At 40.3% G+C, this 21,338-nt stretch overlaps 1 protein-coding gene across 2 annotated transcripts; it reads left to right on the forward strand.

Moving 5' to 3' along the window:
* The first annotated feature begins 809 nt into the window (after nt 1-809).
* LOC102784502 (homeobox protein CDX-1-like) lies at nt 810-10,543 on the forward strand. Of its 2 annotated transcripts, XM_087846935.1 has the most exons (4): nt 810-1,402; nt 5,890-6,000; nt 6,506-6,654; nt 7,459-10,543. In XM_087846935.1, the coding sequence occupies exons 1-4, from the start codon at nt 934-936 to the stop codon at nt 7,702-7,704; spliced, it is 975 nt and encodes a 324-aa protein (XP_087703061.1). In that variant the 5' UTR covers nt 810-933; the 3' UTR covers nt 7,705-10,543. The 2 variants fall into 2 exon arrangements, with proteins under 2 accessions (XP_087703061.1, XP_006785221.1); XM_006785158.3 differs by lacking the exon at nt 5,890-6,000.
* The last annotated feature ends 10,795 nt before the right edge of the window (nt 10,544-21,338 follow it).

A 21,338-nucleotide genomic window follows, 5' to 3' on the forward strand; every position in this document is an offset into this window, starting at 1 on the left:
AAATAGGAATCCAAAATTTAAATGCTTCGTTCATGATCTTTATACATTTTGTCCACATGAAGAAAAAGTTTCCCCTTAAATTCATCAAGAAATGGATCATTTTTACAGAAACGTTTAAAGCCTGATGATTTACTTTTGTTTGTTAAACTTTTAATGAGTTTGTTTATTTGATATTTAATATGTGATTTACGTGTTTAGATTGTAATTGCATTTTAATTATAAACACTTTGATATCAGATTTTTTTCTCAGTTCGAGTTCACATTTTAAGATTTCTTCCATTTAAATTTCAGCTTTTTGAAAAAGAAATTCAAGCTCGCTAAATAAACGTGTCTGAAGAAAAGATCATGTTGAAAGTGTCCTGATTAAAAATGATGGATGGCTCGGTCCGCCGTCTCTCTCAGGACATATTAGCTGTTTTCTATCATTTTGTCGGATGGTCTCCGTCCCTTTGATGGAGGCCTTTGAAGTCCAGCGGACTGTCATGCAAATGGGGCCGATAGAGAGGAGCCTGGGAGGGGAGGAGGCGGAGGGGAGTGTGGGAAAAACCTGCTGTGGGGTCTCAGTTTTTATCAGGGTTTAATTCAGAAAGAGGTTCTAGTTTTAAAATAACGAGGATGATGTGAGGAGGAAGAGGAGGAGTGGGTGGAAGTGAAGAGAGGAAGAAGAGCGCGAGAGGAAGCGAGGCAGCGTGTAAGGGTGGTGAGGAGAGGTGAGGGAGGGAGATAAGAGCAATAAAAGTGAACATGTGACTGCTGCAGTTTTTAACAGGCAGCTGATGGAGACGGCACAGAGAGAGAGAGAGCGCGAGCGAGCAGGTGGAGGTGTGGACAGGTAGACACGCGCGCACTCAGAGATTGAAGTTTACCTGCACACCAGGTGAGAGAGGCAGGCTGGATCCGCAGTATGCTGAGGGAGTCCCCTCACCTGGAAAGATGTACGTGAGCTACCTGCAGCTGGACAAGGACCCCGCCATGTACCCGCACCAGAACCCGGTCACGCGCCACCCGGGCCTGAGCCTCAGCCCGCAGAACTTCTCGGTGCCCGCCCCCCCGCAGTACCCGGATTTCGCCTCCTACCACCACCACCACCACGGCATCGGCAACGAGCAACACCCGGCCCAGCAAGCCCCGCCGGCGGCCGGTGGCTGGAGCCCGGCATACCCGCCTCCTCCGCCCGCGCGGGACGACTGGTCCTCGCATCCCTACGCGCCTTCCGCGGCCTCCTCCGTGACCGGTGCGGTGGGCACCACCCTCGGATTCGGGCCCACGGAGTTCCCCGGCCAGCCGCCTGCGCTGATCCCCGCCTCCCTGAACGCCTCCGCGGGGCCACTGTCCCCCGGCTCCCCGCGGAGGAGGACCCCGTACGAGTGGATCCGCACCTCCGCGCCGCCCAGCAACCCCAGTAAGACCCCCACACCTGTTCCCTCTTAATGCCGCTGATGTACCTGCTCCGGCTCACCTAAGCTAACGAACACCCCAACAAGTTTTTACCTTTAACCCGCTCATGGTTTCGCCTTTAACCGCTTACTCGTCACTTTTCAGCTGCTTGTGGTTTTATTTTTTTCCTGAAGCAAACCGAGCTCCAACAGTCTGTTTGACATTTTAATATGAGGCTGATATGAGACGCAGTGATACTCAAATGTCTGCACATGTGTACTCAGGTTGGAGATAGCGGCAGCCCGGCACGAAACACGCTTACAATCGATTAATCGGCCTGAGATGAAGTTTGGTTAACGAAAAACGAGCCCGTCCTTTTGACTCTTTACAGTTCAGCAGCAATGATCCTGATAATGGTTTTTCCTTATGACGAGATGATTTTCCTTTCATAGATATTCTAAATAAGCTGCATGTTTTACACTTTTACTCATGCTCACAGTAAAAATGATTTAAACGTTATTAATCCGCATAATTGACTTTTTAAGGCTAAAATTTTATATTTACTTAAATTCCGTTTTCCCCCTTTACTTGTGCAGATTTATTCCTGAATAATTTCACAGATCGTTTATTTTATTATCTGGATGTAATCGTCGTCACTTTGGAACTTAATTTAATTAATTTAAATTTGAACCTCATCACTGACGCTCTATTTATTTATTTATTTATTTATTTTAAACCGCTCTCATTATTTTAATGATTTGGTTTCCTTCAGACTTTCAGATTAAAAGCTCCATATATCACCATGTCACGCAGCTTCACCTCAGTTTGGCTTAATTTGATTTCCTGTCGCTATTTTATTTTATTTTAAATTTATTGCCCAATATTTCCTTTCGTCCCATTCAGACTATTTTTGAAACCTTTTCTTCATGTTTCACTTCTTTTGACTGGTACTCGATGTTTATTCGTCGTGGAGGTTTGAACCTGCAGAATGAGTTGGTGCAGCTGTCAGGACGGCTGAAGCGTTCCCACCGGCTCCCGGTCCCGGCCTGTCTCCGGATCAAACGTGTGAAGCCGGTTTGAAGCCTTGTAATGTAAATGCGCCCCGCTGGTCGTGACTCCGGGCAGGCTGAGCTCGGCCTTTGTCCTCCGCTTGTCCCTGGGCGGAGAAAACAAGAGCCGACAAGATAGTTCCCACTTTGAAGTGGGAAGTGTGAATTTTGCTCAGGCTCCGAGGTTTCTGCAGCTCTTACATGCCACAAAACATCTTATCAGCTCTAAAGAAATGATTGTTAAATAACTTCAGCCTTGCTTCATAATGCGTTTTTTAGTGATAACAATTAAAAGCAATAAAATAAAATCAGTGAATCAAACTGAACAGCAGGATTGACGCACGGGAGGAGTTTCCTTTTCTTTTTCTTTTTCTAATCTTACTCTCTAATATAAAATAATACAGGGTCAGTAAGATCTGAGTGTTTGGGATACGTCCTGGCTAAAAACTACCGTCAGCTTTATTTCCCTGAAATGACCTGAAGTTGCATTTGTGATGGACATTAAAAAGGATTTGTTAGAAACCTGCAGAGATGAGAGGTCAGTAAGAGGTTAACCACCGTCCATTTTAAGCAGGGGTGTATCCAGGAATTTTACAGTAGGGTGGCACAGAACGGGGGAGGCGGGGGCCACAGGTCATTAAAATGTTTAAAAAAAATGCATGAATCTGGTGTAGAAAACGTTCCGTAGGGAGCCCGATTCCCTAATTCATATACATGAAAAGTGGCACTGCAACAGACTTTAAACATCATTTATTATTTTATGTTGGATAATTGTTTTATCGTAAAGGATCCTGTTAATATAGAAGGTTTAGAGACATCACAAAGAAAAGCCTGAACACAGCTCTCTGATTTTGATAGATTATGTTCAAAAAATTAATAATTATAGTCTCTATTATCTTTTAACTTGTTTTTCATTTTACATATAAATGAGAAATAAATAAGTAATGTTAGAGGATAAAGCATCTTTCTTTGGGGAGCTAGAGCCAGACTTTCAGGTGTTTCTGAACATGAAGCCAACTCAAAGGTAACAGTCGGCCTCTGTCGACCTGCCGCCACCGCAGGAAGTCTGCAGCTGTGCAGGTCGGTAAAGAAACATTTAGGCGGGTGAGAGTTGCAGCTGTTGGCAAGTAACTTTGGGCTTTTTTCAAAAGCTAAAAAAAGCCCACAGAATAGTAGTTTGATGCAGACGATGCTGTTTTCAGACGTATTTAAAGCTAAAATCATCAGTGAGACTAACATCTGATTAACCCCACATCCCTGCGCACCACACCTGCAAGAGTCAACATTTTAGTCAGTAAGAACATCCCAAAACTGGAGGTGCACATGACAAACAGGAGAAACCACTAAAAATGACCTCACGCTTCGACTCAGTGACAGAATAACAAACAGTCGGTGAATCTTACATTCCTCCACTAGATCTCATTTCATTCTCTGAGTATATGAAGTACTTTCCTCAGGTACTGGTTAAGTTAATTTCATCTTCCACTCTATTGTGGATGTGAATATTTCGTTTTGTACTCTTATTATTATAATTTACTGCTTCTATTTTTATTGGGTGAGACTCGGGGAGCTGTTTTATTCCCATACTCGTTGTATTTTCATGTTTTACGGCTGCGTGCGGCGCTTAAACGCACGACTCTTCTGTATGCATGTTGACTTTTATGGGTGTTTTTATTTGTAGTGTGAAAATATGACAATAAAATAGTGGTTTACATCCACGGAGTCGAGAGATGTGCGCTTGTAAATGCCCCGCTTGGTTCTGAGAAGGACAAAAACCCAACACTCGAAATCTCGACGGGTGTTTGGAGTGAAATCGGAGCTGTGTTCAGCTGTAGTTTTATAGTAAACTGCTGCACGGGAAAACACGCGTTAGAGCGTTTAACGATGAGGTCATCATTTGCAGGAATTTACTGTTAATAATAAGATGTAAGAATACAGTAAAGAACTGCACGTTTCCTCCTGGTAATCAGCTGTGACTCTGCAATAGAAGCTGTAAAATAAAATACAGTACTTTTCTCTTATTGGCTGTAAGTTTAGAGTGAACGGTTAATGTTTGTGTGGATTATTGTCCTTCAAAAACAGACCTGGACTCGTTTGCTTTTTCCAACATTTCCATATTGTTTAGAGTCATATCAGTTTCCCTGTTGTAGATACAACGTCTCATAACTGAGTTAACATCCACAAGAACACACGTGGAATCACAACCAGGTTTCGTTAAAGCAGAAATTAGGAAATGAGCAAAAAGTCCTTATTTTTCTTGTATTTGCTCGTCAGTTTTAGCTGTCGCTGCCTCTGAAAGCCCATCTCTGGCTCAGTCTGTGCCGTGAGTAAACCTCTCTGTCTTTTTGATTTACGCTCCTTCATTAGCGTCTCCACTCTCTCGGCTCTTTATCAGCTGAAGGAGAATCAAACTGTTGGTTTTTACTTTCCAACAAATGAAGCAGAAACTCTAAAGTTCAGACAGATGTTCCCTCTCAAACTAAAATGTTTGAGTTTTAATTCGCCCCGGTGAGCGATTAGAGCGCAGACGGGGGTGGCACGCCGCTCATTGAGCTGCTGTGTGTTTAGTGTTAATATTGAATCAGAGCGTGTTAAAGAGCCATGAAGGCCTTTTTAATTAACTTTAACACAACCGTCTTGCTGTTATGTGCACACATACATTCACATAGAAATGGAAAATCGCAAAGAGACAAATTCTAATCTGTCCATTGTCTTTGGAAGGACTTTCAGTCTCTGGTTTAATCTTCAGGAGGTTTGGGGGCTTTTGTTTCTCCCTCCATCAGGGCTCGTTCTCTCAAAATCCATCAATGAAAATGTTTCATTTGTTTTTCTTTCCCCTCCACCACAGTTCCTAGATATGAATACATCATTTTTCATAACAGACAGCACGACCTTAAGATTGATGTATTTCTTGACAGTTAAAGTAACAAAGTAACAAATGTAGGTAACAGAGTATATTTGTGTTGACTAAAAAGAACCAGGCTTTACTGCCTAAACACGACTGATTACATTTCACTGTGCTTTTCTCACAGCAGGTGTCACGAGGTGTTCGAGGTCGACATACAAAACTCAAACCTTTGATCTTTTTGTCCTGATTCTGAGACACATCGACAACTATTGTGTTGTGTAATCTTTTCATATAAGAGTGAATCATTTCAGGGTTTTTTCTTTTTCTTTTTTGAAAATAATAACATAAATAATGCATTGCATGATATGAAGTGTTTGCAAATAACCCAAAAATGTTGCTAAATAAGCTAACTGTGTGAGTTATTCATGGGATCCACTAACTTATTGGTTAAAAGCACTCTTTTCACTCACTTTAAGCTCTTGGGTGTTTTGGGAGTCCACTTGCATTGTGGGTAATGTAGGCACCTGAGTTAAGGTGGGGGAACAGTGTAGTATACAACCAATTTTCAAAGTTTAATATTTAACTGAATGTTTGAACAGCTCGTTTCATTTTCAGCGTTCACAGTAACACACGAACACCGGGACCATAAAGGAATAAAAGCAGATAGGGCTCTGTTTTATGCAAATGCAGCCGAGGCGGGGAGTCAATTTGAATGCAGGAGTCATGGTAAGAACACGCAGCTCCATCAGGGTTACAGCAGTTTGTCTCACAGGTTTATAGCACACAATATAAAATGCTTCCACTACATACGCTTCATTCACACTTTTACACACTAATAGATGGTGTGATTTTTGTGTAGCTGAAGCAGATGATTAAACATGGAGGTGTGAGATGTGTGTGCACTGAAGCCATATAAATTATGACTTCACTGCACACTGCTTATGTAGAGGAATCGCCTCTAACAGAGTAATATGCTTTTATGGGACTTGGAGTAGTTGTTGTATTGTGATTACTTGACAAGTAAATACATGTTGTAGCTAAATGATTCATCTTTCTGCTAAAACTGCTTCATAAATTCAGCTGACACAAATCCAGCATGAGCTGAGTGATGCAGCGAGAAAAGTTAAACTGACGTGAGCCCCCTTTAACTTTGCAGTGATCACCTGCAGGGGGCGCATCCTTCAGCTTTTCATAGAAACAGTTTAAAAAATGTTTTGTTTCTGTTTTACAGATGGAAAGACACGAACTAAAGACAAATACCGAGTGGTTTACACCGACCACCAGCGGCTCGAGCTCGAGAAGGAGTTTCACTACAGCAAATACATCACCATCAGAAGGAAGGCGGAGCTTGCCACGGCGCTCAGTCTGTCAGAGAGACAGGTACACAAAAGCTAAATGTTTTGTGTTACTGAGAAAGACCACTGAAATATTTGATTGTCCTTTTAAACTAACACGATGACTTTTTGCACTGACATTATGTCAAAATATAGATTTTGTCAAGTATGACGAAAACAATTGAGATTCTCGTTTGTTTTAACTGCACAACTTAAAGGTGAAGTCAATAAACCCTCGTATTTGTCTCGGCACTGGGAGGATACTGGGTAGGAGGGGAATTATTAATGCACTTCTTCATTTCTTGACACTAAGGCAAACACCAGTAAGGTGTCACATCTGGATCTTTAGCCTGTAAATAATGCTTATTGTTCAGAACTGACATACACAAAACCGAGTGTATCATCTGCATACATTCGGTGATTAATTAGTCAGACTGGATCCGATTTAAAAAGGAAAACACTGCAGTTTTCAAAAGCAGTATGGATGTAGAGACACTCAGAGAGGCTTCTGACCACTGGGCAGGTTTTTTTGGGGTGGGGGGTGTTTTGTTTTTTTTAATTCTGGCATCTCCTGTAGCTTAGAAGTTAGACGAGTTCCTTTAAGCAAAAAGAACGAAGCCTTTAACACTGTTGAAGTCCTCAATTGTGATGCTCGTAGAGTGTCTGCAATTGGAGAACAAAGACTGAACAAAAACTGCTGTCACTAATTATAAGTTAGATCTTAAATTAGTTCACATTCTTACTGATCGTGCAGAAACAATATGTTACTGAAAAAAACGTGCAATAGTTGGAAGTGTTTGAATAATTCATGTTCATCTGTAAACAATGTCTGACCTTTTTTCTATTCCAGGTAAAGATTTGGTTTCAGAACCGGCGAGCAAAGGAGCGCAAGATCAACAAGAAGAAACTCCAGCAGCCGGCTTCCTCTACCACCACGCCAACCCCTCCCACCGGCAGTAACGGCAGCGGCGGCGGAGGTGGAGGCAATGGCCTCCATGCAAACGGGAGCAGCAACGTCGCGATGGTGACAAGTAGCAGCGGGAGCAACGGGCTGGTGTCTCCTTCTCTAGCTCTGAACATCAAAGAGGAGTACTGAGGACGATGTTTTATTGGACACTGACTTCGGGGATGTGGACTAAAAATCCTGAACTACAGACTGAGACATTCATCCTGCACATTGCTGTTTGCCTTCTTAAAGCTAAAGTTCACTGAAAATCAGAGAAATCTCAATGAGACGTGTTGCTAACAACTTCCAGTCCATCAAATAATTGCCTGTTGTGATTGGATCTGAACAAAAAGGAATCTCTGCAGGTGATTTCCATCTGTCGAAGGATTGGTCAGTCGTTAAAGGACAACCATACGATGTCCAAGACTAACTTTGTGGTGGGTGGAGCTCTGTATGTGGGGAAAAACACATTTTCACCTGTGACAGAGATGCTGTTGAGCTCATCACTGCAAATTGATATTTATAAAACAAGTTTTTCTCTTTAAACAAAAGCCCGAGTTAAATAACAGAGGTACTAAATATAATGCTGACTTTGTCTTCTCACACAGAATAGTCTCTCTCCTTTTTCTTTCTTTCTTTTTGTGAAATATTCTTGAGTGTAGTGGTTTAAATATTTCATTTAGCTCTATGAAGAGCTGCAGCAGGAAGATACAGGATACAAACTGTACCATCAGTGTGGAAAACAGTCGTTTTTTTAACACTAAATATACTTTAAGGACGGTATTTTCAAATTATATTAAGTTTGTTTTCAATTTAATATTGTTTCAATGTTGTTAGAGTGAAATCTTCTTATTTGATCCAAACACTAAACTATAAATGTTATGAGTGTAGCATGAACTAACAAGGTGTTCCTCACAGCGACAGCCTCAATGTTACTGATCATAAAACTGTCTTGGATTTCGTGCTGATTTAAATATGACAACTTTTTTGTGTGAGCTTTATACCCTCGAGCCGGAGCTGCTGCTGAACTCGGCTTGTGAATTCAAAAACTATGTTTGTGAATGCATGAATATGGCACCATGATTGCTTAAAAGGAAGTGCTCCTTTAGTTTGAGTGTCACCCAGTTTAATGCTGCATTTAATTGAAGCTGGAAATTGGGAATTTTCAAACACAGTGGACAAAGTCCAGATATTGAGCTCAGGGACGTTCACGACTCACAGCATGTAGAACTCAACGTGGACAACTGTAGAAAACTATTAGCTTAAGTGTTTGCATGTCTATCTGCAGCTTTCTTCATGGTGATTTTTAGGGACCATCGACTTTCAGCCTGTTCAATTAATTTAAAGCTGGACATTAAGTAGTTAAGGAAAAGTTTTAACAAGCTGCTTGAGTAGAATCAAATGTATTTACTTTGGACTCCAAATTCTGAGACGTTTGTAGTCTTGCAGAGTTTCATATTCAGTCAGTTATACCAAGAAATAACCATTTATTTAAATTTGCCATCCATCAATATTTCAGTGAAGTCAGGAGGATGAAACAAAGATGTGACGCACAGGATGAAATTCTGACTTTGAGAGCAGATTCTGGATTTTTGGATGTTTATTTTTAACATGTTAGTGGAATAACTCGTCCTGAGACATTTTTATGTCCACGTGCTTCTTAAAAAAATCAAATATTTTTTTATATTTTGAACTGATTTTTCAACCAGGAAAGTTTTATGTCTTTATTTAAGACGTGAGCGTTGTACATGAGAAGGTTAAATGGTGCCCACTTCAACAGAAACCTTTGTTTCATGGGGTTTGGTTCTTAGCCTCACATCAGCTCAGATGTCATCAAACTGACCCTGATTCACTCTTTTTGCATCATGTGATCAGCTCATGTTTTACTAATCAAAACAAATCTAGCATTCATAAGTCTCTTCAGGGTCTTTGCACTGTTGTTTCACTGAAGCCTTGGATTTTTTACTCTTTACTAAATTAAGTGTGTTTTTCTTTTTAAGATATAAGAAAGTCATGTGACGCCACCCGATGTTCTAAATAGATCCTGTAATTTGTTTGTTTTTTGGTTAGGTGTGTTTTGTCTCGTTAAAGTGGATTATGTTCATTTCCAGCTCCATATTTTATTCTCGAGCTCTGTTAGAGCTTTTCTTCATTAAGGGCTCATAATAATGATTCCTGATTGGCCTTGGCGCAGTGCCCTCCAACATTAAAGCCTGCTGACGGTGTCCATGTTTAACATGAACATCTACCACTGCAGATGAAATGGGTCCACTTTAAACTTGTACCCCAAAGTCTCTGGAAGCAAACAGAAGCATGAACTGATTGCTTTTCTTGTCGTTTTACCGCCTGATGGCCCAAAGGGTTAAATGTTTGTAATGTGAAACGGGTTCAGCAGATCACCTGTTAGCATATTAAAGGCCAGTGTCTTCAGTTCACTCAGGATCTTCTTCAGGTGAAGAGGTTTAGTCAGCCAGGTTACAGTAATGCTGATTGTAATGGATAAAGCTGTGAAAGTAGCAATCCTGGTTTCTGTGTATGGTAGTTAAACCTGATTTTCCTGGTCACTGCAGCACCTGGAGCTGGTTTCCAGCACTGAGTGGGTTATTTTTCTCTTTTTTAATGAAATTGTTCACTTTAGAATGATATGTGACAAAAACAAAAACTTTTAAGTCCTCACATTTCAGAAGTTGCAAGAATTTTACTGGACTTTAGACTATTAAACTGAGACACTGTGAGGAAAAGCTGTTTTTCAGTCCACTTTAACAGACAAAATACTAACATGATATCGAAACAGGAAGCTACATCCCTCCAGAATAAGGCCCAGATGAGACTACTTTCACTAATCTGGTTACTTTAGTGCTTGTAAACCTATTTAGTGGCACATGGATGAGTGAAGCAGTGGTGTGAGTGAGTAAAATCAGTCAAATCTTTTTTTGTTGTTCTGCTCTACATACAGTGAATGTCTTGTAAATGTTTATGATCTCACCTGTCAGACTTTATCACATGTATATTTTCAAATGTAATTTTTATTAAAAAGGAAAGGCTTTATCATAAAAGAGGTTGATGATCTCTTTTGTTCATTCACATAATTAGAAAAGCAGCATAATGTTAAAGAAACGCCCGAGTGTTACAGTGGAGTTTGTCCTCAGTGCTTCCTGGCAGAACTGCTGTCGTTTTTTTCCAGGATGTTGACTGGGAGGAAGGGCTGCCTTAAAGCTGACGTCAAAGAGCAAAAGTCTTGTGCAGTAAACACCACTGATAAATAACTGGGTGTAACATGATGGGCTGCAGCCGATCACAAGAAAGTAATTTCACCTCTTTTAAACCTCACTGGTACACGTCCACGCTACAGCAGTGTTTCGTCTGTGATTTTAGTTTGTTGTTAGGTTGCTGTGATGTGGTCATAAGATATCAATATTATGAAAATAAAATCATGTAATGCTCTTCATAGGTGTTAAGTTTTGAAATGCACACTTGGGTCTTCTTAGCTCATTCGTAGGTTGTTGCTATGCAATGCGATGATGTTGTAATATCTGATATGAATAACAACCTTCAGGGGATGAAGATCTACCCGTGTGCCAAGTTTGGTTGCTTAACTCCTGAATGTGTAGAAGTGTTTGAAGGCAACAATCAAACAAACGTATTACAGTAAGGTTGTACCGAAAAAGACTGCAGGGTGCTTCTAGATTTATTCGGGTCTTTCAGTTCAGTTAATCAATATTAAATATTTACAACGGGACACCCTCTCTCGATGGCATCTGCAACTACAACAGATGTGAATATGAAAAATACCACAAGAAAAACGATTTGTCCCGTAAATGTAATATTTTTCACCTTTCATTAAATAAAGCAGGCCCAATGACGGAGCCCTGAGGAATTCCACGTGTTGTGAAATCTAGCTTTTAAGTATTTTAGGTTCCTTGACTCTAAGGAAAGTTTGTGTAATTGTATTGTCCAGTACCAAGATCCAAACTAGAGAACAAAATCAAATTACAGGCTCCCGCTATAAAACAGAAACTGGGAGGTCCTGAGTATGTTAAAAGAACCTCCAACATGTTTGATTTCCTTCAGTTTAAAAGGATTTAAATTGCAGGTTGAGCACTGTATGCAGCAGAGACTTGGAAATCAACTGCAAAGATCAACCGCCATCTTGACGTCTTCCAACAACGTTGTCTTCAACGGCTGCTCAAGATCACATATCGGGATCGCGTTACCAATGAAGAAGTATATCGCCGTGCGGGAGCCGCTCCATGTCCAAGTCACCAAGCGTCGGTTCAGATTTGCCGGTCACATCCTTCGGCTACCGGACCGAGACCTGCCCGGTTGTCGCGGTTCTGTGGAACCCGAAGAATGGAAAGAGACGGCGAGGAAGACCTAAAATAACATGGAGGACTTTCCTTGAAGATTTACGTTCAGTCGAACTGTCATGGGATGAAGCAACAACTGCTGCGATAGACCGAGTTCGATGGCGTTCTCTTGTCGCCCGATGTGCCGATCGGCGCGGGAGGATCTAAGTCTAAGTAAGTAAGAGCACCAACAAAAATAAAGGAAGCTGACTCAGATAAGCAGCATTTAAAACAATTTATCACAACATTAAATAATAATTAGAGCTGATGAGTAAACATCGTCCTTGCAGACTTTGGATGGATGTTGGTGAGGCGGCATTATTGAAAATCTTCCATGTGTTGATGTTCACAACCAACCTGGACACCGGGGCTGCGTTCTTCCACAATGATCAGCTTTAGTTTTGGTATCCAGCTTTTGCATTCTTATTATTGTGGAAGGGAAAACTGGATGAGGTATACTTTTTCCGTCCACACAATGGTCAGAGTGCACCCACTCCATCCAAATCCCCTTTGTGTTTTAGGTTATCATTGTAGTTTAATAACCATCTTTCAGGGTCAAGTGGTAAACTCGGGTCTCAAAGCCAACATAGTTGCGTGCACACACACACACACACACACACACACGTATTTGCTAACTGATCCAGCAATTGAGGTGTGGTGTCCAAAGGGCAGAGAGGAACACTCGGCAAACAGAGCACAGTATCCTGCTATCTGCTGTGTGTGTGTTTGTGCGTCCATACTTGGACCTTTGTCCTTCTCAGATCATTTTGCCTTCAACAGCGGTCCTATCTTAGCTCTGATAGAGACTATCAGCAGCATGTGTGTGTGTGTGTGTGTGTGTGTGTGTGTGTGTGTGTGTGGTGATAATAGCGACAGGTAAAGAGCTATCTTGAACTTGAGGCCACGAGTAGATGATGTTTTTTACACAGAATTTCATAAAACTAGCAAGTTCAGTATCCTGGGAGATTTACTAGAGCAATACTGATTGTAAGACTGTAACAAATCTGTTAGATGTCATATGTTGAACAATATAAATATGTAAAATGAAGAATTATTAAAATAATATAGATGCATGTTGTAACATCATGATACATTGATATAGAAGATTTCATATCCAACGAGTTACATTGTGACATGATGATGCTCACCCAAACCTCATCCTCTTATACCAACGTCATTGTTTTCTGCTGTGGTTCACTGTCAACAATCAACATCATAATAAATACAGAATATGCACTAACTAAATGAACAAAGCAGCAAATGTGCGCACCATTAAGGGCTCAGTTGAACTTTCAAATGTGCAAATACATATTAAATCAAATTACATAGTAGTAGAAATTGTACAAAATATTTGTATATGCCAAACAGACGTTGGCACTGACAATGTAGCAAAGCTTAATTAAGATTGTCTAGGAGGAGATAGGGAGCATACAAACATACATAATAACTTCTCCCCATAAAGATGTTATGAACTCACCAAACAAAGTGATGTTAAGTGTTCACTTCCACAGTTAATCAAGATTATTAAGTCACTGAGAGAAATTCTAAGTGGTCTAGCTCAGCGGTCCCCAACCCCCGGGCCTCGGACCGGTACCGGTCCGTCAGTCGTTTGGTACCGGGCCGCGAGAGTTGAGGCTCAGGTGTGAAATGTATAGTTTTCAGGGTTTTTATCGGTTTTCAGCGTTATTTTGTTATCGTTTTTATCGTTTACTCGGTTTTCCTGGGTCTTTTCACGTGTGTTATGAATAAATCTTCTTTTTTTCGGTACCGGTACTAGTTTTATTTTGTTGTATTTATCCGCGACACCTTAAAGGCCGGTCCGTGAAAATATTGTCGGGCATAAACCGGTCCGTGGCGCAAAAAAGGTTGGAGACCGCTGGCTAGTATCTTTGCTTGAAAAATCAACTTGAATTGCAACGTAAAGCAAAAATCACAACAATGTCAACAGGAACATTAATTATGATAATTATTTTGTATTTTTCCATTGGTGTAAGGAGGTATTATAATGAGTGTAACATCAACATTTGTTTTGTGCTAATGTGCAAAAACACACAGGCAAACAGTTTTTTTAATCAATGTTAAAATGATTAATAACAGCAGATTTAAGGAAATGCAAATGTCGCCATCTTGCACTGAGCAAAAACACTGGATAACTTTAGTCAGCCTGACAGCATATTTGATCTTTTCTCCAATCAGCATCTCAAAATTGTTATTATGACTCTAAAAAGAATCGAAAGTCTAAGTAATGGCGTGCAAAGCAATAAAGGCCAGTCATTCTGCAATGTAATAAAAATATACTTTATTACAGAGTAGTGAGCATGCCAACAGCAGTTCTTCTGAAGAAGACAGTTAAGTTTATCAGGAAAGAAATCAACAGCAAGTTCACTTATAATTCAGGAGAGATAACAGACAGTCCCAGCTCCACTTAGTCCACTCATGATAAACTGCAGTACGGAAAAATGATACGAAATGCTGCAGCCAGACTCCTTGTGCACTCTAGCAAACAATCTCATATTTTATTCTCTTTACTTTGGCTCACAGACAATTTTAGAATTCACTTTGTAATCGTCATACTTACAAAACAAGTACTAAATGGACAAACTCTAAACTATATACCAAAACCTTGTTACACACACTGCTCGCCCGCTGTATTTGCTAACAAGCTCAAAATCTATTAGCTGCCTTCATACAAGACTGAAGACTAGAGCGGACAGATCCTTTCCGTCTGTGGCTCCATGTACAACGACAGTTACCAGTTCAAATGTTACAGAGGTGACCACATCTGGATGACAGAGTGGAGTGTTATTATCAGCTGATGCTGGCCGGCTTGGTTATCAAGCTGCATCCATAGACTGTAAGCTAGCATCACACAGATCCATGCTAATTAGAGTTCAGTAACATCTAAATTAAAATCCTAAAATTTCAGCCAGCAGCAGCCACCTGTGTCATACACCTTTCAGTTAAAGAGGCCACGCCCCTAATAATGCAAACTTTAATCCTTAGTACAATTAAATTTTATTTATACAGCACCAAATCACAACAACAGTTGCCTCAAGGTAAGGTATTGTAAGGTAGAAAACCCAACAATAATATATACAGAGAAAACCCAACAATCATATGAGCAGCACTTTGGCGACAGTGGGGAGGAAAAACTCCCTTTTAACAGGAAGAAACCTCCGGCAGAACCAGGCTCAGGGAGGGGCGGGGCCATCTGCTGTGATTGGTTGGGGTGAGAGAAGGAAGACAGGATAAAGACATGCTGTGGAAGAGAGACAGAGGTTAATAACAGATATGATTCAATGCAGAGAGGTCTGTTAATACATAGTGAGTGAGAAAGGTGACGGAAGAAGAAATACTCATGCTTTTCATTTTAAATAAATGTTCTTAATTCCAAACTAGTCCCTTGTTTGTTTGTTTTTTGTTAAATTATAGGACTAAAGCTGTTACCTGCAAATTTAAATCATGTTTTTATTAAGTACTCGGTATCGGCGAGTACTGAAATGCAAGTACTCGTACTCGTACTCGTTTCCAAAAAAGTGGTATCGGTGCATCCCTAGTTGTGACTGTCTCTGCACTGAAAACACCTTTGTATTTGAACAGGAAGTCAGTAAATGCAACACAAACTTTCATAATTGCATGTTTTACAGGCTAATAAAAGTGATCAGGTGAAAGATAAACTCAGAGGTGAATGAGCAGGCCGGCTGCATACAACAATCACACAACGATTCAAAGCTTTCTAAATCTACGGTGAAAAGATTCCTCCGTGTTTTTCTTCTGTAAAGGAAGAAAGCGAGTGGATCCGTGTTGTTAATAGCAACAGCTGTGGCGGTGTCTCATTTTTAGGTAAACAGAGGGTAATGAGAGCAGAGCTGCTCGGCCGCTGCCTCTTCACTGCCATAAAGTTTATTAGGGGGTGGGCGCCATAAAAATGGCTTCACCACAGAGACACAGAAATGTTTGTTGAGGAGGCACGATGAGCTCTGATATCAGCGGAGGATTCGCCGCCAGAGTCTGGACATGTGGAGATGCAGACATCCAAACTGTGCCTGAAGCCTGATGAGGGCCACGTCCACTGTTTCAGCTTTAAGGGATAATGAAGATGGAGATGGGCAAATGTAGAGCAGACGTGCAGTCATGTGACTGGATCTGCTCAAAGTGACAGAAAATAATACAGTGGGAGGAAGATTTAGATCTGCTGGAGGTTTCTTCCTGTTAAAAGGGAGTTTTTCCTTCCCACTGTCACCAAAGTGCTCATAGAGGTCATATATGTAGAGTCGACTTTACAAGTATTCAGATTCTGAATAAAAAGCGCCTTTAGTGTTGTATAAATAAAACTCAGTTACATTTAAAATGTAATTTTACTGCACATGTTGAGAACAGAATCGCTGTCAGCTGGGAAATGTTCCAGCTCGGCATCAGGACTAACCCACAGCGGCGTGCAGGAACAAGCCTGCTGCTGTGATGTGTTTATGTTAGCCTAACCACGCCGTTTTCACATCGCAGTGTGGACAGCAGAAACGGAGGCTTTCGAAAATGATGACACATTTTAGTCATATGATGCAGTCATGTGACCAATTCAACTGCGATGGCGGACATTGTACAGCAGTTGTTTTGTTTGTGCTCAATTTTGATAACTTTAAAGATTAAAGATTAACATCAGTTTGTACAAGCTCCAGATAAAACTCGCTGCTTTTCCTCAACATTTTGCAGCGACGTTCCAAAGAGCCGGAACGTAAATAAACGGCAGACAGAAACGACGCAGGTCGAATCGTCTTACGTTTCATCCATGTGCAGCACAGGAACAGCATGTTCAGTGTGGATGAAAACGATTATAAACGATAGTTTTAGACTCACAGCAGTGCTCGACTCCTGCTCAGACTGAACTTCTTTAAATAACAAAAACTAATAATAATAAAAACTGTTTGTGGCTCATATTAAAGGTTGAAAAATGCCCCTCTGTAGGCTTGTGGAAGCTGGCCAATCAGAAGAAAGCAGCTATGTTAGCTTGTTTGAGGCAGAAGATAAATTCTTATTATTCTTATCATGCAAAGGTCGGTGAGCCGGAGACTGAAACGACTGAGCTGAGGACACAGCTGATTTTCTACCTCAAGAGTGTGAAACTATTCGCTGGGAGGAGTGTTTTTATGACGGCCTGCTGGCCGACTGCTGTTTGTGAGCTCTTTTAATGAGGAACGACATCCTCGTCTGTTATCACTGAGGTCAAATGTTCACCTGGCAGCGAGTCAGAGGACGTGAAAGGACAGCGAGGCCTGAACTTACGTAACGTTTTTTTCTCTCGTTTTAAACGCTATCAGGTCTGTTCTGCGCTTCCTGGTGACGGTTGGTGTGTTTGAGAAGAGACGCCTCCGATCACCAGTGACAACGTCATGATCTGAGCGGGGTGGCGGCCATTTCAGGACACGTTTTATCTCTTCTAAACAAAATGGCTGCCAGAGAGACGGCACAGTGCTGACCTTAAACAAATCCGTCAGGCGGGAGGCCGACGGCGACTTCGCACTGAAAGTCTTCAAGCGAGGCTTAACGCTGATGAAACGCCTCGATGATGTCGAATTTAAAGATGTTTACTGCGTCGTTCTGTCAGCAGACGCAACAAAAGACAACAAAACAAGCAAATAACTCTCAGCCTCTCGCCAGCGTCTGTCATCCTGCAGTCGTCTCTCACAGCAGTTCATCCAGACTTATACAGCCGCGTGTTTATGGCCATTTTACCATAAACTTTCATTTACAATATACTTACTGCCCCTAATACGCCCCCGTATTGGCCGCATTGATTGTGGATAAACAGTGAAGTCGTAAAGGAGCAGCGCAGGAACGGTAGAGCGCTGTAAAGGCGAGATACTGAAGACATGATGGGGACTACCGGTATTCAGCAGCTCCGTGACACGCATGATATTCTCAACACGGAGTGTGTGTGTGTGTGTGTGTGTGTGTGTGTGTGTGTGTTTTCACTGCATTACTTTTACACACGTTTGTACAGAAACATTAACATAAAATCACATGATTCACTCAGTAGATGAGACTGAATTAAGACCAAAAAACAAAAAAAACGTATGAAGAATAACTGAGTTTAAATTTAATCCGTCAGCAAATAAATTTACAAAAAACAGGAAGAAATGAAGATTATAGATTAATGTAAGCAAATACAATTTAAAAACTGCATAAATATACGTCAAAATTCAGGAAAACACACAAAGAATATGAGCGAGAACAACATAAAACAACACTTAGAAATAAAATTAATCACAAATACAAAATAGAAAAACAGAGAAAATAAAAAATGTTGGTTTCAAGACAAAAATAAATAAATAAAAATTAAATAAAAATTTCTGACCCAATTTTAAAATTCAGGAAAAAACACAAATATTTAATAGAGAAAAATAAACATCAAACTCAAAAAGGAATTTGAAATACAAACGTAAAGTGCAGCAGATTCATAATTACATTTAGATTCAAATAAAAACATATATCTGCTGCACATTTCATTCAATATTATTACAGAACAAACAAACAGTGGCAGATTGTTATAGTTTATATCGTGTCATTTACTGTGTTCAGGTGAAACGAGCGGTTTTATGAACAGTGATTGGAGTCTATCAGTCACACACATTATTGTCTCCAATTATAGCTCATCACACAGTAAACGAGCGCAGCCCCATTAGCCTACATCAGATAGACGACGCACACTTAAGTGTGTCCCCTTATCTGCTGAACAATTTCATTTAAGTGAAGTTTATAATATTGTTGTGTCTACACGATTCACAGCCATTTATTAGGATTTTACTGCCTTTAATGTGAGAGTCATATACGCAGCAGCAGCGTGCCGGCACTGTTTTTATAGGAGACCACAAATTATTGCTGTATAAAGGTATAAAAAATTATAGTTTATGATTTAAGACTAAACTACTACAAAACTTATAAAATAAACCTCAACAGTCAAACAGTGAGGAGGAATATGTGCAGCAGTGTGGTCTACTCTGAGCACAATAAAGGCAAAAACAGAATTACAGCAAAAATCATTTTGGAAGAAATCACATAAAAACCACAAACACTGATAAAGTCGACAGTTTTTACATTTGGTTTATTTATTATTGCATGTGTGAAGATTTTTAAATGTTTCATGTTTCGGCTCAGAGACCAACATGGCGTCCACGTTTGTATTTAAACACGGCATGCGAATCGTTCACGACTGAAGCTCTCATTCAGAGTTCGTCTGGTGTTGGATCTGATGTTTCTCATAACTGCAGTTTTCATATTTGAGTCTTTGAAACTAACTTCCCATCATGCACTTCTTCCTTATTTACTTACTGTTAGCTGCTGTGGGAAAAAGGAAGAAGCTCCTGTCAGAAGGACAATGCTCTGTATTCAGGCCTGAAGTCATAAATATCGAACGTAAAGCAGTCAATAAATAACACGACAACCAAAACGAAGGTCATACAGTCAGGCTCCAGCACGCCGCTTATTTGACTGTTACAGGTGTCAGCTGATTAGGCCGCAGGTCGGCTCAGCCTGGCATCATCTTCATGCTCCGTTTGGCTTATCATCTGAGTTTCAGCTGCAGCTTTGTTGTCAGGAACAGGAAGTATACAATGATATATGATTACAGTTTAAACATATTTTTAAATATTTGATATTTCACACTTTTTGAACGTCCGTTATTGTAAAAATATATTTTATTTTGTATCAAGAAGTCAACAACAGTTATCACATGAAATGTTTTACAGTGTTTCAGATTCTTCAGCAGTGTTGTTGTGTCATATTGTATCCTGTTATACTGTAACAGTGTCACAGATAAAATGGGGTCAAATAAATATGTTAGATTGTATTCAGTGTTAGCATAGCGTGCTATATTGTAAACTGTTGTGTTGTATTAAAATGCTGCATATCCACTGTTCAATGTAACACCTTACAAATGTGTTACATTGTATCTTTTATCACATGATCACACGTCTCGAGGCAGTTCTTCCTCTCCAAGTGATGCTCAGAGGAAACTGATTGTTGGTGTTCTCGCTATGAAAGAGCTAAACGTCTGTATGTCACATTAGCAGCAGAAGCAAAGATGGACCACAATGAAAAGCACCAACTCGTAATGATAATGATGATAATTACTGTAATAGAACCACACACACACTTTACACGTTAACCCTTTTCTCTGCTGTACTGACTCTGAACTCTTTGAGCACCTCTCACCTGCTTTTACCTGCAGTTTATAGATCTTAGTTTAACTGCAGGTTAGCGTGAGTCCCACCCGCCTCACCTTTCCCCCTCATTAACCTTCGTCCCCTCGATAGTGTCGGAGGTTTCAACACAGCTTTGTAGAACCTTGTTCCCGTCCAAGTTCATGTTTGGTAACAGCTGAAGAAACAGAGTCTTCTTCTTTTTCTTGTTCGTTTTATTCTGCCTGAAAACTCAAACACATCATTTGACCCACTTTTTAAACATTCAGACAAAAATTTAAAAAAAGGAAATATTTGATTCATTTTTAAAGCACAAATGTTAAACGCTTCCTGCAGCTTCTCTAATGTCAGGATTCGATGGTTTTCATTGTCTAATCTGTTTGAAGTGTTTGAACATGTGAGCAGTACCCGTGTCCTTACATCACACAGCAAACGCATTAACTGAGACTCATACTGGAAGTTTTCATGTTCTTTCAGGCAAAAGAAATCTAATAATTAGTGTTTAGATTTCATTTTGACTTTTACATTTTTTTCTCTGCACACTTGAGAATGTAAACTTTGTTACTGTCAACAGTTTATCTCATAATTAGTTTCTCGTGATTTTGACTTTTTGTAGCAAAATCGAAGTTTTGTCAGACTCATTTTTTAAACACTTTGTCATTCATCCAGTTTTTACCATTAACTGTAATTATCACAATTACAGTGAGTCTTTTTTGAGGCTGCCAAGGTTTCATCCTACCAAACCATGACCTGCATTTACCCTGAAACCATTATATGCTAACACTTTGAGCTCTAATAACAGAGACCAAACATTAGCATCCAAACCTGTGAGTTAAATAACGATGAATTATTTTGCTTTCCCTTCACTAAGAGTTTCAGCTCTGTGTTTCTTCCTCTTCGGCCTCCAGGCTGTTAAACGCAGTCAATAGTTAACCAGCAAAAAAAGTAAAAGGAAGTCATGAGGCGTTTGGAGTTCATCGCTCCTTGTATAATTTTATATGACACTCGTGTTCTGATTATATCCCCAATCATCTTAATGTTTTATATGTACGGGGAGCTGCAATCACAGAGATCATCACATTGTGTTGTTGCTCTGCCTGCAGGTTCAGTTTTCTGTGAATCATTTCTTCGAGTGTTTGCAGAGCTCATGCTTCCCAGACTTTACTCCTGCACAGACTTTACACTCACATCAGCAAAAAGAGAAAGACAGACGAGCAAACAGAAAAGCACACTTTGAATACCA

The sequence above is a fragment of the Neolamprologus brichardi genome, chromosome 10 (assembly GCF_056152115.1).
Source record: "Neolamprologus brichardi isolate AB-2024 chromosome 10, ASM5615211v1, whole genome shotgun sequence".
Lineage (NCBI taxonomy): Eukaryota > Metazoa > Chordata > Actinopteri > Cichliformes > Cichlidae > Neolamprologus > Neolamprologus brichardi.

What these genes read in the sequence shown, in the direction of transcription:
- LOC102784502 (XM_087846935.1), top strand. Translation starts at nt 934, where the DNA reads ATGTACGTGAGCTACCTGCAGCTGGACAAGGACCCCGCCATGTACCCG. An exon ending in CGCGCCGCCCAGCAACCCCA is followed by an intron (nt 1,403 to 5,889) that starts GTAAGACCCCCA and finishes TTTCATTTTCAG; the next exon opens with CGTTCACAGTAACACACGAA. An exon ending in TCAGTCTGTCAGAGAGACAG is followed by an intron (nt 6,655 to 7,458) that starts GTACACAAAAGC and finishes TTTCTATTCCAG; the next exon opens with GTAAAGATTTGGTTTCAGAA.